This window comes from Tamandua tetradactyla, chromosome 8 (assembly GCF_023851605.1).
Source record: "Tamandua tetradactyla isolate mTamTet1 chromosome 8, mTamTet1.pri, whole genome shotgun sequence".
NCBI classification, from domain to species: Eukaryota; Metazoa; Chordata; class Mammalia; order Pilosa; family Myrmecophagidae; genus Tamandua; species Tamandua tetradactyla.
Genome location: NC_135334.1, coordinates 60,986,634 through 61,001,097, shown reverse-complemented (window position 1 = coordinate 61,001,097; position 14,464 = coordinate 60,986,634). Strand labels below are relative to the sequence as shown.

The window sequence follows — 14,464 nt, the reverse complement described above, 5'->3', positions numbered from 1 at the left end:
CTTGCAGCGAATCAGAATTAATTAATGAATAACTCCCAAAGTAGAAATGGGTTTGTGCCAAATTTTCTGAATAATACTTAACATCCTGAATTAATAGCAGTAGAAAAGTTTAACAAAAGCAGTGTTCTTAGATGATGAAAGAATACTTGTTATTTATATAACCACAAATTATATCTCTCCTATTTATATTACTTTAGCCTAGCATCACTAACTGAATGGATAGAATTAACTAAGCTAAAAACATTGAGAATTAGTTCATACATAAAAACTGCCTTACAGAAGCAATTATTCCAGTTTGCTCACACAATAATCACATGTTATTATTCAGGACCCAGTTCTGCCACTTCCTAGCTTTATGAGCTTAGGTAGATTATTTACCCTTTGTAAGCTTCAGTTTCCTCATCTTTAAAATGGGGATATTAAGACTATTTACTTTACAGTTATTGTAAGAAGCAGATGAGCAATATTTATAAAATGATCTGTAGAAATAAAGCAATCTACAAATGTCCCAGATAAGTGGCATGCTGAACGAAAAGCAGTGGCTCTCCAACGTTCTGGTCAAGTGGGTTCTTCTGGTATATCCTACAGGTAGTTTCTACATTACGCCAGGGAACTCAGAAACAATCCAGATTTGCAGCAGTAGGGGTGGGGGTGAGATCACATCTGCTGTGATGCCTCACCTCATGCCCTCGGGAATCTGCAGGTGGCAAGTTCTTCTCTCCCCAAGAACAAAGCCAGCTAGCACATGGTCAGCATTTCCTGTGCAAACATATGCAGGGGAAACTATTGATAAATCTGCTTTCCTCTCCATCCAAGGAAAAGGAGATATGGAACCTAAGCATTATAGGAAGGTGCTTATTCGAACCTTAGAAGGGGAGAGAGGTAAGGATGTATATGCATATGGGGGGTGGGGTGGGGAAGAGATGGACTAATACTTCTAGGCATTTAACATACATCATTCCTTACATGTATCATCCCTTCTAATATGATTGTCGTTTTTACATAAGAGGTAATTGAGACTTAGAAATTGTTAAAATAAAGTTCAGGAGGCCATTAGACTGGGGTGGCTGGTCTCCACTAGTCCCTGACTGACAAACCCAAGTAGCAGGATTGAAACTTGAGAAACTTGAGAAACAGAGTTCACTGCTGTACTGAAATGTAAAAACTTAATGCCAGCCAATAAACAAGAGAAACCTTAAAAAAGGGGCTTTTCATGTGAAAATAACTGAAATAAGACAATGATACCCAATGAAAATATTTCCTTGCTTGCTCCGTTTGCCCTATAGAAGCTTCTCCTTTCCGCTTCTGCAATGGAGCTCTTTCCCACCTTTGGCTTTGTACTCCTCAACTGGAGAATCATTTTGTTGCCCAAATAAACCTTGATGAAATTTAAAATTGCCTCAGAGTATCTTTCCCAATATATTGTGCTAACTCTGATAGAAATTGGTTGGTCTATCTAAAACCAAACCATTCTACTATGCCTGTGTATCTGAAATTTTAGCATGCATAACGAAATCTCTGGTGAGTTGTTTAAATGCAGCTTTCCCAACCCCAGCCCCAGAGATTCTCAGTCACAGGACTATAGTTGAGCCTGGGCATCTGCATTTTTTAAAAAAAGTCACAGCTAATTCTGAAGTAGGTGCTCCGATTTACAGATTTTTTTTTCCTTCTAAATATTTTTCTGGTATCTTCTTTCTATGGTTACTCTATATTCCTAAAATAGGGCTCCTCTCTGTCTCACCTCCATTATCAAAATGCCTCCCTTTGAAGTTTATTCCACTTGTAGCAGAAACGATCTGTTAAAACTCCAAATCTCACCTCTACTAAAATCTCACAAAGGCGCTCCTCTGTCCTCAAATCCAAGACTCTTCAGGATCTGGCTCCCTCCTTTCCCTCTGCCTTATCTTCCAACACTCGCAGCCCTGTATTTTGAACTTAAGCAACATTAAGCTTCCCCAACTTCCTTGTACACATTGGGCTGTTTTCCTGTTTTTAAATGTTGGTCCCTCTGCCTCTAACATTCTTTTCAAATTTTTATATCTGGTTAGATTTTATTGATCCCTCAAGGTTTATTTTGGACATCATCTCTCTCAGGAATTTTCCTATTAACTCTACGAAAGTCATAAGTACTCCAATACTATCTTGGGCTCACCTCTCTCTTAAGAGTTTATCAGATTCTATTTGTTATTTGCTAACACATCTCTCTCCTCAGAATATTTTATGATTCCTAAAGACAGGAACGATGTCTTATTCCTTGTGTACTTCCACTGCCAAATCAGTGCCAGGCACATAGTATGGCCTCAACGAATGTCTTCTAAACTGAGAAGCTTGAATACTGACAAGTGAAAAAGTTAGAGAAGAGGAGAGGACATAAGCAAGTTAATTTATATTTCAATTTATCATACTTTTTCCAATACTAATTAAATGAAAGCTTTATTAGACAATGGATATGACTAGGATTTCAAAAGTATCTTTAAATTTCATAACTTTCCCCTTTTTTTTCCTCCTTGAGACCAGGTTGACCAAACACATTCAATGTCAATATTTGCTACTTTTTAAAGTGTCTTAAAAATATAATTAAGCTGGAAAGGGAGAAAAATGGTATGCACTAAAACATATTATAAAATGTGGATTTGCATATATATAAATTTTAGCAGTGGACAGACTTTAGCAGATATAAGCTATACTAAATTTGGTATACAAAACTGCAGATTAATTTGGTAGTTTAGACAGCAGTACTTTTGGGATCTGTGAGGGAGATGACTACTTAGAAAAGTACATGCATAAAAATATGTATGGAACATGATTTATTCTCTGTGAGTATTCCATTCCATAGACTAGTATGATAATTAAATAAATACACTAACAGGAATAAATGAGATAATATACATCCATTCATTTAAAAAGTGCTCATTGAGCTCAGCTGACTTTCAGGGTTCAGACAAGGACCTTCCAAACTTATATCAGAGAAGAAAACTTGACTGTGGGCCCCTCTGAGAACCATCTGGAGAGAAGCCATTAGCACTTCTTTATCAGACGATTATCTGTTTTGCTCAGGCAGTTCTCAGTGGACAGGAGCTCAAAGTTTGGACAAATGTGATTATCACATTCAAAAGAAAATGTAATGAATTAGCTGCTTTCCCTAGGTTGGGCTAGTGACATTGTAGAATTCCCTGGACATATCCCTATTTTTGTTCTTTATTTTAAAATGTCTGTCTGGTTAAAACCACACCGGGTGTAGTATAGGGAAAGAACTATAATGGGAAACACTGGAGCCAGAAAGACTAGTTAGGAAGCTATCAAAAGACCTGAAATAGGATGTGATCAAAAAGAGAATAGGGCAGGACCTTTCCTGAATGTAGAAACTCTGACAGGAGAGCGTTCCTTCCTGAAGTAGGGCAATAGGGCTTTTGCTCCTTCCTTGCTTCTGGATCTTTACGTCACCTCTGGGCATTGAATTTAAACTGTGATTTTGATTATCTAAAGACTGGCTCCAAGGAGCTTTCTTTTGCTGGCAGAAATGAATCTCTCCCTGAAACTCAAAATGTCGCTTTAAAGTCGTTACACAAGCAATCCCCATAAGTCACCCTGGTGAAGCAAACATAATTTTTAACTTGCTAACGAAACAGTGGAAGTCAAATTGCTGTTTGGATAAACGAGGCACTGGCAGGCTCTGCTACTAACTTCTTCTACGTCCCTCTGAAAAATGGTTCTTAGTTTCCTCATCTCTAAATGACAGTTGAAATCAATGACCACATGGAAATTTCCAGGTCTCTATGAAATAGAACCCAAATTTCCTGATACCAGCTGCAGTCTGATTCAGGAAGATAAAGCGGTTCAACCATAGCCCACTTATGGTTCAACTGTTATCACCGAAGCATCATTCTGGCTTCACCCCCTCTCTCAGTCAACATCTCTTCAAGACATGGAAAAGGAAACAATATTCTTAGGAAACATCGGGTCAGACATCCAAGGGTGATAATCTCCTCTGGTCTCTTTAGCATCAGCTTCCTATTTCCATATTTTGGCTCAGATTTTCATACCCAGAATACTTTGAGGAACTATGAACTCCCACACATTTGAATAGTCTCCTCACACATCTTTCACTGTCATTCTCTCTCTTCTTCCCCTTTCGAGCCTTACATGATTGCCAGATTTACTCTTAGACATCACTTCTGATCATTCAGTTCTATTTGCTCTCAGCTTGATGCATGGAGGAGCCAATATGCGTCAGATAGACACAGTACAGGGTGCTGGGGGAACAAAAATGAATAACTTTGAAACTTTGCTGATGAGAAACTCCCAGTGCAATGACACCTGGCAATTATACAGGGAAACTGAGGGTGCCAGACTAGAGAAAAACACTAGGTCTGGTTTGGTCACAGCCCTTCAAAATTCTTCACTGCCTACAGGAAAAAGTACAAGTTTCCAAGCAAATTTAAGGTACCAGAACTAAACTGGAATCTAATTTTCAGTTATGAGTCCTTTTATTCTCCTTCATAAATCATTTCTTGTGATGAAAGTGAACTAGGTTTTATGTTCTACATATCCTATATCCCGTCCTTGTGCCTAGCTCAGAATTTGGATTTTTTGCTCTCTATGTATGTCTCGATTTCACTAATCTTTCCCCTTTATTTATATCTCTTTCCAAGCCAGAATATCCTGATCTGAAATTAAAAGCATGTTTTCTGTCCCTTTTGAATTTAACCCTGACTCTTGCACTTAATAGTGGTATGAGCTTAGGCAATTTAGTTAAACTTCATGAGGCTCAGTCTCCTCGTTTCCTTAAATAAGACTTGATTCTCTTAATTTATGAGGACCATCAAGCAATGTTGCATTGTCATGGTTTGCCTGCTTATATTTCTCTTTGTTAGCTCCCTGAGATGAGAGAAATTTAAATCTTTTGCTGCTGACCCATAATACATCAAGCACAGTGCCTTTGTTATTTTAATCAAAGGATAGTTCTGGAAAGGTAATTTAAGTGTTGACAATTAAAGTCCAAGTTCTTCAATAAAGTGCCCTCTGGTCATACCTGTGCCCATTAATTCAAACTTTCATAGCTCTCTGACATGGTACTACCAATCTGCTTTACAGATATTAATTGATTCTAAGCTCCTCTAGGGAAGTAACCATGTCTTTTACTCTGAGTGCCTCACAATATTTCACAAGGCTCTGTGAATAGCAACTTATGATAAGGCTATTTCAAAGACCCCATTTTCTTTCTCATTCCAAGATCACTTTATTTTCTACAAGGTCCCCCAGACTGAGGACTTTGTATCTGCAGCCTTTATCATACTCGGTTCAAGGTGGGTGGCATCCCTTGACCCAATGCCTTCAATTTTCCATGTGGTCAGTATCTCTTTTAAATAGTTTGCTTTCTCTCTTCTTAATTGTCCTTTGCTTCCTACTTCCACACAAGAGTCTTCTCGTTGATGTATTGTTTTCATGGGGATTTGGAAAACTATAGTTTATTATCTCTTACTTCTTAGGTTCCTGGAGTATTACTGTTAGAAGGCATCTGAAAAATTATGGAATCCGAGGACTTCAAATAGACAGCATTTCCTAATGTTGTTCTAGGCATGACTAATCAATCATGGCAGTTTCTTTTTTCTGCTGAAAATATATGGCCTCAGAATCCTTCTCAACATAGCACTCCAGGTAGAAACTATCAATCCATCAGCCTGCATATGAGATGAAACTTGTCGGACATCCCTAATGCAGTTCAAAGCCATTTTAGTAATAAAACTCAAATAGAAGTGGTGAATTGGTATTGAACTGAAATCAGACCTCAGGTATCCTGACCCTCCTGACTTTCACACCAATACTTTTCTTTCCACAAGCCCATTCCTTCTCCTTCAATAGCCATGCAATTACTAACATTGATACTCTATTCATTAGCACTATCTAATCGTCTTTAACATACATGATTTAAAAACACATCATGCACATTTGTCCTTATGAAAACACAAAACAAAATACACTTGGCCTCTCATCGATACTATACGCCCTTGGAAAGAAGAGCCTATATAAGATTTTGTACCCATCACAGAGTTCTAACCCTGTTTCTGGCACATGGTAGGTATTCAATTTAAGTTCTCTGATATATATATATAATTACATGGATCAGATAAACAGGGGATCTATCATCAAACTCTCACCAAGAGTCATTAAACATCTCTCCTCCCATCCCCATATATAAGCAGCATTTGTATAATAGGACTCTATGCCATGATGACATATGACCTTCACCTTTTGTAGAGACCCCATATGCTCCAATTACCATTTTGTATGAGTATTCTGGGGAAAATAAATTATCATGTCAATAACTGGGCTATTTCAGTGAAAATTCTACCTAAAAAATACAAGGGAATTGTTGTTTGGCACTCAAACGTCCTGAGAAATGACTTTTCATTTTAGTTTTTTTTTTTTCATGGTGGGATCTGTTGACTAAAAATTGTGTTCTGTGTGATGTTGATAACTCAAAATTATTAAGACTGGACGATAAAAAAAAGTAGAGGAGGATAAGAAGGATAGGAAGAGATGAGAGAGAGATTTTTTGCAGTATAGCAATAAGATACCAGTTTTATAACTTTTAAAAACTAGATTTAAAAAGCTGTACTAAAAAAAAAAAAAAAAGCCGTACAACCTACACATAACATCATACTTAATAGTGAAAGACTGAATGCTTTCCCTTTAAGATCAGGAACATGACAAAGATGGTCACTCTTTCCACTTTTATTAGACATTGTACTTAAGGTTCTAGTTAAGGAGGTCAAGAAAGAGAAATAAAAGGCATCTAGATTGGAAAGGAAGAAGCAAAACTCTATATTTGTATATAACATGATCTAATATAGAGAAAATCCTAAGGAATCCCTAAAAAGTTATTAGAACTGATATATGAGTTCAGCAAGGTTGTAGGATACAAATTGACAAGCCAATCCTAAAACCATATGGAAATTTTAGGGACCCATACTAGCCAAAATAATTTCAAAAAAGAATAGAGGGCAGTGCAATGGTGGCTCAGTGGCAGAACTCTCGCCTGCCACACTGGAGACTGGGGTTCAATTCGTAGATCTGCCCGTGCCGGAAAAAAAAAAAAAAGAACAGAGTTCGAGGTCTCACACTTCTTGACTTCAAAATTAATACAAAACTATAGTAATTAAGACATGTAGAACCACATAAGGAGAGAATTCTAGATCAATGGAATAGAATTGAATTTCAGAAATAAACTCTTATGGTCAATTTTTTTTTTTGTATGCTGTATAGTGGAGGATCACATTTTATTCTGTTTCCATGTGAGTATCCTGTTACTGCAGCAATATTTGTTGATTTTGGGGGGGGGGGGGATGTGCATGGGCTGGGAATCAAACCTGGATCTTCCACATCGCAGGCTAGAATGCTTGATTGATTTTTCATAAGGGTACAAAGATGATTAAATGGGGAAAGAATAGTTTTTGTAACAAATGTTCTGGGATTAAAAGAGGACAGCCACATACAAAAGAATTAACTTGGGACCCTACCTCACACCATATACAAAAATTAAATCAGAATGTCTCTAAGACCTAAATGTAAGAGCTAAAACTATAAAGATCTTAGAAAAAAAATGTGGGTAAATTTTCTTGACCTTGGATTAGGCAATAGTTGCTTAGGCATGATACCAAAAGCATAAGTAACAAATGAAAAAATAGATAAATTGGGCATTATCAAAATTAAAAACTTTAGTGCTTCAAAAGATGTGATCAAGAAAGTGAAAAAACAATTTACAGGATAGGAGAAAATGCTTGCAAGTCATATATCTGATGGTATCCAGACTCTACAAAGAATTCTTACAATTCAAAAAAAAGAGACACAAGACCTGATTTTTATAAAACGGCAACGGAGCTGAACAGAGAATTCTTTAAAGAAGATACACAAATGATCAATAGGAACATAAAAAGATGCCCAACCTCATTAGCCATCAGGAAATGTAAATCAAAATTACAGTGAGATACCACATCATATCCACTAGGGTGACTATGATCAGAAAGACAATAACAAATGTGAGTGAGGCTACAGAGAAACTGCACCCCTTACACACTGCTGCTGGGAATGTAAAATGGTAGAGCTCTTTTAGAAAACAGTCTGCATTTCCTCAAAAGACATAGAGTTACTATATGACCCCAAATTCCACTTCCAATATTCCCAAGAGAAATGAAAACATATGTCCATGCAAAAACTTGTTCAAAAACATTCATAACAGCCAAAAATTCATAATAGCCCAAAATTAGAAATAACAAATGAAGGGATAAATAAAATGTGGTCTATCCATCCATACAATGAATATTTGGCAATAAAAAGAAATGAAAGGTTGAAACATGCTACAACAAGGATGAACCTTGAAAACATGGCAAGTGAAAGAAGCCAGTCACAAAAGGCCACATATTGTATGATTCCATTTATATGAAATGTTCAGAATCAGTAACTCTACAGAGAGAAAGTAGATAAGGGATTGACTAAGGCTGACAGGGTGGGTTGGTGGGGGCAAGGTTGAGGGAAATGAGAGGCGATTAGTAATTCATGCAGGATTTCTTTTTAGGGGTGATGGAAATATTTTAAATTTGATTGTGGTAATGGTTGTACAACTTTGAATATACTAATACTATTGAATTGCATTCTTCAGATGAGTGAATTGGATGGCATGTAAATCATATCTCATTAAAGCTATTTATAAAAAAAAGCTTTACATGTGCATCTATGTATGACTTTTAATTTTGATGATTAAATTTTATTTCTCAATTCTTTTTTCTATGTCTGTCACAACAGTTCATGTATTCACTTAGATGACCTATATGTATTTTTCCATGACTACTATCTTAGCTTAATAATATATAATAGACATTTTTTTTTGTGATAAGCAGATATCTTCTAGTGAAGTCTAGCCTTTTAAAAGAAAACATTTAAAGAGATAAAAACACCTAAACCATCTTTTTTTTCTTCATCATAGTTTTTGCATCACCATCAACAACATATTGTTTCTATTGGCTCATAGCAGCCTTACTCCCATTATTTAATAAATTTACCATACGCACATTTCATCAGAGATGATATCTCTGCTTTTAGAAATTCACTTATAACAGTGATCTATTGTCTGATAGCTTCATAATTTGCTTGCTACTGAAAGCCTAAAATGTTAGTTACAGTTAAATCCATGGCAACTGAGGCAACTTTATGTTTTCATTATTTTGTACCTACCCCTTTTGAATCAATCACCCCAGGTTTTGCATTAAACTTCACTGTCTTCAATCGGGCACGTTCCTTTCTTTCCACCCTAAAAAAATCGAAAATAAAGAGTCTATCACATGACAAAACATTTATGGCTAAATTCCTTAATAAATGAAGAACACCCTCCCCTCTTCTCTTTACAGCTCAAATAAATGTATTCTAAAATATTTCCATTTCTTTATTCAGTATGAAGAGTCTTGTTATAATGTCTCAGACCTGCTAACAGGTCTCTAGAATTTAACTGTGTTACATGTACTCGCATTTGGAAGGAACAAAAGAGAGAGAAAACCCAGTATTTGTTATCTACGGTACTTTAAATAAATAAATCAACATCTATTTGAAGAGATGAATACCTAAAGTGGAGACTAAAGAAGACTTTCCTTTCCTTCCCTTTTTCTCTCCTCTTCTATCCTTTTTCCTTCCACTTCTCCTCACTTTCTTTCCCTTTTCATTAAGAACACTAAGGGTTTTTACTTTCACTTCAAAACCAAACATGTTACTTATAATCTTGAATTTTTCCCTTTCCCAAATGTCCTTTTCCTGTTTTCTCTGTGGAGTCATCATTTTATCTGCCTCTACATTTATTCATCACCTGTTTATTGCCTATCATGTACCAGGCAGAGAGCTGGGGAGCAGAGACAAATTTTCAAAAAGCGTAACTGCAATCAGCCCATAGCAACAAAATCTGGCAGGAACAGAAAAACGAAGGACCGATACAATAAGACTGTGCAATGATAAGACTGCTGATAGCAATGTGGGAGCATCCATCTTGTTGGAAGGTGAAAAAGAGAACTGGAAAGCATTGGGGTGGGCCTCTGGGTGGAGGTGTCAATTTACCTGAGACTTAAAGGATAAGAGAGAGTGTGTCAGAAGGAAAATGTCAGGAGAATCAACATGTACCATCACCTGAAGACATGGCCTGAAGACTGATAGAAGATAAGCGTGCAGGGTATATACAGGAATGTGCGGTGAGGATGGCGAGGTGGTGGGGACCTTTTATAAAGAGTTTCCATCCACACTAAAGTCTAAGAAGTTATCTGAAGATATGAAGCACAGAAATACAGAATGAGATCTGCATTTTAAATAAATGGCCATGGTGGAGGTAGAGAACAGACTGTAGGAGGGAAGGGGCAGGAGGAAGGTCCATTTCGATGCAACTGCCATAATCCAGGCAAGAAACGATGAGAAATCATAACAAGGTAGAGGAGAGGAAATCTTATTAGAAAAATTGAGAAATATTAGAAAAATAGAATTGGTAGGACTTGTGCCTCTTTGAAGGCAAGGACTGAAGAGGAAAAGAGAGGAGTCTAAATCTCTCTAAATTTTTTTAGCCTCTCCTGTTAGACATAATCATTTCCTCTTCTAAACCACAATAGCTCTTTATTTATATCTCTTATGTCAGTGTTATCCCTTGGTTTCTTGAGTTTATTTTTGCCATTGCACATACAAGGTTGTATGTTTCTTGAGGGCAAGCCCACGTATCACTCCACAGTGTTTAGCATTCATTATATTATAGTAAGTCCTCAATAAATAACTTCTGAACAGAAATAATATTCTTAGCATTGTTTTGACATGACTTTCTGCTTAAACATGTCTAGCTCTAATTTTGAGAGAGAGAGAGAGGAGAGACATTAAGAACCAGAAAATCCTGAATCCATAAATGGTTTATGAAGCCTAAGTTATTCATAGATCAATAATTAACAGCAGACTCCTTTCTAACTAAGGGCTCTTTTATGTTTTCTCCTGAAACACAGCGAACTTCAGTGTTTCTATAGTTACAGAACAGTTTCGAATACATTTATTTCAGTATGAGAGGAGAATATCTGAGTTGAAATAGCTGAACAATTTTTTTCAAATTGTGTTTTTAAATCAGAACCTAAGATATTAGAGCAGAATGTTCCACCATGAATTTCTACGTGCACGTACCATATACTACAGTTGGGAGGGAAGCAAGAGAGATTTCAGATAAGGTAAGCTGCCAGGTGGAAAAATGCCTGCTCTGTTCTGAGATTCATCAGATTTTCCCAGTTTTAATCCTGGTGCCAATATTAATTCATATTCATATTTTTGGATCCTTTTAAAACTGTTCTTAGAACTGTAACTTTATTCTGGCTTCTTTGCATTAGCCCGACTAATGGTAAGAAATACTATTTCATTAGATGATATCAAATAGCCTTTGTAGCATGCAAATTATGTAGCACGATAATTTCCTCAGGCCATGGAAATAAATATTGCATAAACCCATGGAACCCACACAGGCCCCCAAAATACATAAGATTAGGTTGAACCCAGGAGTTTCACTTTAAATATTATTTGGACAGAGAATTCTAATTTTTTTTTCTGGTTTCTAAGTTCTTTCTTTTCAGTTTTCTTAAAGAATGTCCTGATTAGGCCATTTTTAGTGATTGTCCCTTAGATTGTAAAGAAGTTGCAAAGAATGTTTATTCAAACAGGCACATGCAGATACTCCCTGTTCCATATTTGCTGTGGTTTATTAATAATATTCAAATAGGTTATAGAAAAAGTAGCATTTGTTAAGTGTTGGGAGAAGCCTTACTATGACATGACATGGTTTGGCTTCCCTTATGCTGAAGGAGATAGGGAAAGTTTTGCTTCCTACTACGGTTGAAAGTTTCATTAATAATGATAATGATGATATAAATGGCAACTGAAGTTTAACATATAACTATTAAAGAAGTTCTTTTACATTTATGTTATCTCACTGAGTTCTCACAAAAACCCAGTGATGTAGGTATTGTCAGTCCCATCTTATAGATGGGGAAACTGAGACTTGGAGCTTCCCAAACTGGAAAGTGGGAGAAACAATGCCTGAATACTTTGAACTGAGCTCTGACAGCCAACTTCAGTCTCTACATGTAGTCACTCCATTTGGAAAACCGTATTCAAGGCTCTTAAATACTTGGCTTATCTAAAATAAATTCTTGACGAACATGAGATTTGGATGGGTCATTTGCAGTTTTAAGGCCAATACAGATACCTGGAAGTCTAGGCTAGATTTTATACAAGTGTTAATCATTCCTTTTCCCATGTACCCTCACACTCCAGATGTGCTGAATTAAATAAACCACAGCTAGATTCAAGCATTTAGTCAATGAGGTAGTGCCATTTCAATAAAGGGCAGTCCTCTAAATTCAGAAAAAAATAGTTTAACATTGAAATCCAGATTAGTCAAATGCCTATTGGACCAATACATCATAAATATTGAATTGGTGTTTCTCCTCGGTAGTCTTTTTGCATAAATTTGATTTGTGCTTTCTCGTCATAGAGGTCCACATTTACCACCTCCTGAGGCTTTCTGTAAACCTCTCTCCTTGGTAGAGGTGGCTGTGGCTTATTCCTTTTCCCCTTTATCTGCCTCAGAACCTTCCTGTCTCCTAGAGCTTCTTGGGACGCATGTGGGTAGTTTCCTGTTGAAATGAGGGTCAGTGCTAGGATTCAGGGCACTAATTAATGCACTGTTCTTTTCCCTGGGACTGAAAGTTCAAAGTCTAAATAATAGAAAAGAACCACCATTTGAATGTGTACTAAATATTAGAAGCAGTATAAGCACTTTACCTATCTTGTCTTTAATTTGTGTAAAAATCCAGGGTTTAATATGGAACTGGGCACATGGAAGTGCCTAACAAATCTTTGTTGAATGAATGAATGAGTGAATGAATGTACCTTCAAGGTTCAAGGAGCTCTTGACCTAGATGAAAAAACTAAGCCTCAAAGAAGTTAAGTGTCTTGCCCAAACAACCAGTGTTCCTATAAAAAGCTTTTATCATTTCACAACTTTTTCTACAACTTGGTAAGAATCTATGTATAGGTGTAGCACCACCTTCTCCACTTGTTTTACTGAGCACTTCTCCTTTGGCAGAAGGAGATGATATAAATAAACTGTGGACCACCATATAGATAGACTGAATCTCTAAGAACGACCGTCATACTTCTCTTGTACTCAGAGTCAAGCAATTAATCAGATTGCTTAAGCAGAAATAATCCTGCCCACCATAGCCTGGTCACTGACCAGAACACTGGAAACATAAATTGGATGGCAAAATTTGAGCAATGAATTCTGACACCTAGCACCTCCAGAGAGCACCAAATGGTCATGCTTTAATGAGCACAACTGTCTCCCTCTGCCCTTTCATCCACTTCCCATCTGATATTTTCAGGTTCTGGCCAAACACATCATGAAGTCAGGCTTGGAGCATAGGATAGTGGGGACACTATTTGGTTGGCACTTGGAGTTCCTTTGCCTGTGCTCCACAAGATCTGGTATGAGGGAGAACTGAAATGCTCACTGCCTCTCGAAGGTTAGGCAAGTAGACACTCATGTAATGTCAGCTGTAAGCTGCCATCTGAAAGCACAGGTAAACACTCACTGTGGGGCAGCGGACAGAGACTTGGAATAAGAGACCGTGGGACAAATCCCAGCTCAGCCATGCATAAGCTATGCAATCTCAGAGAAGAGAGTTGGTGTGTAAGAGCCCAGGCTCTGAAGTCACACAAGCCTGGGTTGAATTCTGCCTCTGCTGTACACTAGCTCTGTGATTTTCAGCAGATTAATTAATCTCTTAGGGTCTCAGGTTTTATATTAGTAAAATTAGAATATTAGCAAAGACTACTATATATTATGGTGAATAGCGAAAGAGATAATACAGGAAAATTGTTAGCATGGTATCTGACACATAATAAGAACTCAGTATGTGACAGGCTGCTGCTAAGATGATTTTGATAATGTGTTACATGGTGTCACCTGCCATCACTTGTCCCAGCCGCCTGACCTGGAGAAGAGAGGCACTGATTTCCATACTGTTCACCTCATGGTTTCATTAGGACAATTACATGAAATCACTTTTACAAAGATGTAAAGTCTTTACACACCAATGATATTCCTGAGATTGTTCTAGACCAGCTCTATAAGACGAACCATAGTCAAGAAGGGGCTACAGAGGAATTTAAGATTAAAAAAAAAAACAAAACATTTTTAATCTAATAATAAATCAAATTTGTATTAGTACCTTTCATTCTGAGCTATAGTTTTATGATTCCGAATGCAGTGTGAAAATGAGAATGTCTCATTTAGAAGTAAAATATTTAAGATCAGGCCCAACAAAATTTCATAACAGGTTTTTTTTCACATTGTAAAAATCATACCTTTATACAATCATCATCAAGAATCAAGTCTACTGGAACA

The 14,464-nt window shown here is 36.9% G+C and overlaps 1 protein-coding gene across 14 annotated transcripts in view; it reads right to left on the bottom strand.

Annotated features, from left to right (window-relative positions):
- DLG2 (discs large MAGUK scaffold protein 2) overlaps positions 1-14,464 on the bottom strand; it is a 2,206,106-nt gene that overhangs the window by 58,876 nt on the left and 2,132,766 nt on the right. For all 14 annotated transcript variants that reach the window (XR_013156681.1, XM_077113416.1, XM_077113403.1 and 11 more), the window contains one exon: positions 9,232-9,307. Coding sequence is in view for 13 of the 14 variants with exons in the window: in XM_077113416.1 (XP_076969531.1) it covers positions 9,232-9,307 (76 nt within the window). In the remaining variant the exon portion in view is untranslated. The remainder of the gene's footprint in view (positions 1-9,231; positions 9,308-14,464) is intronic.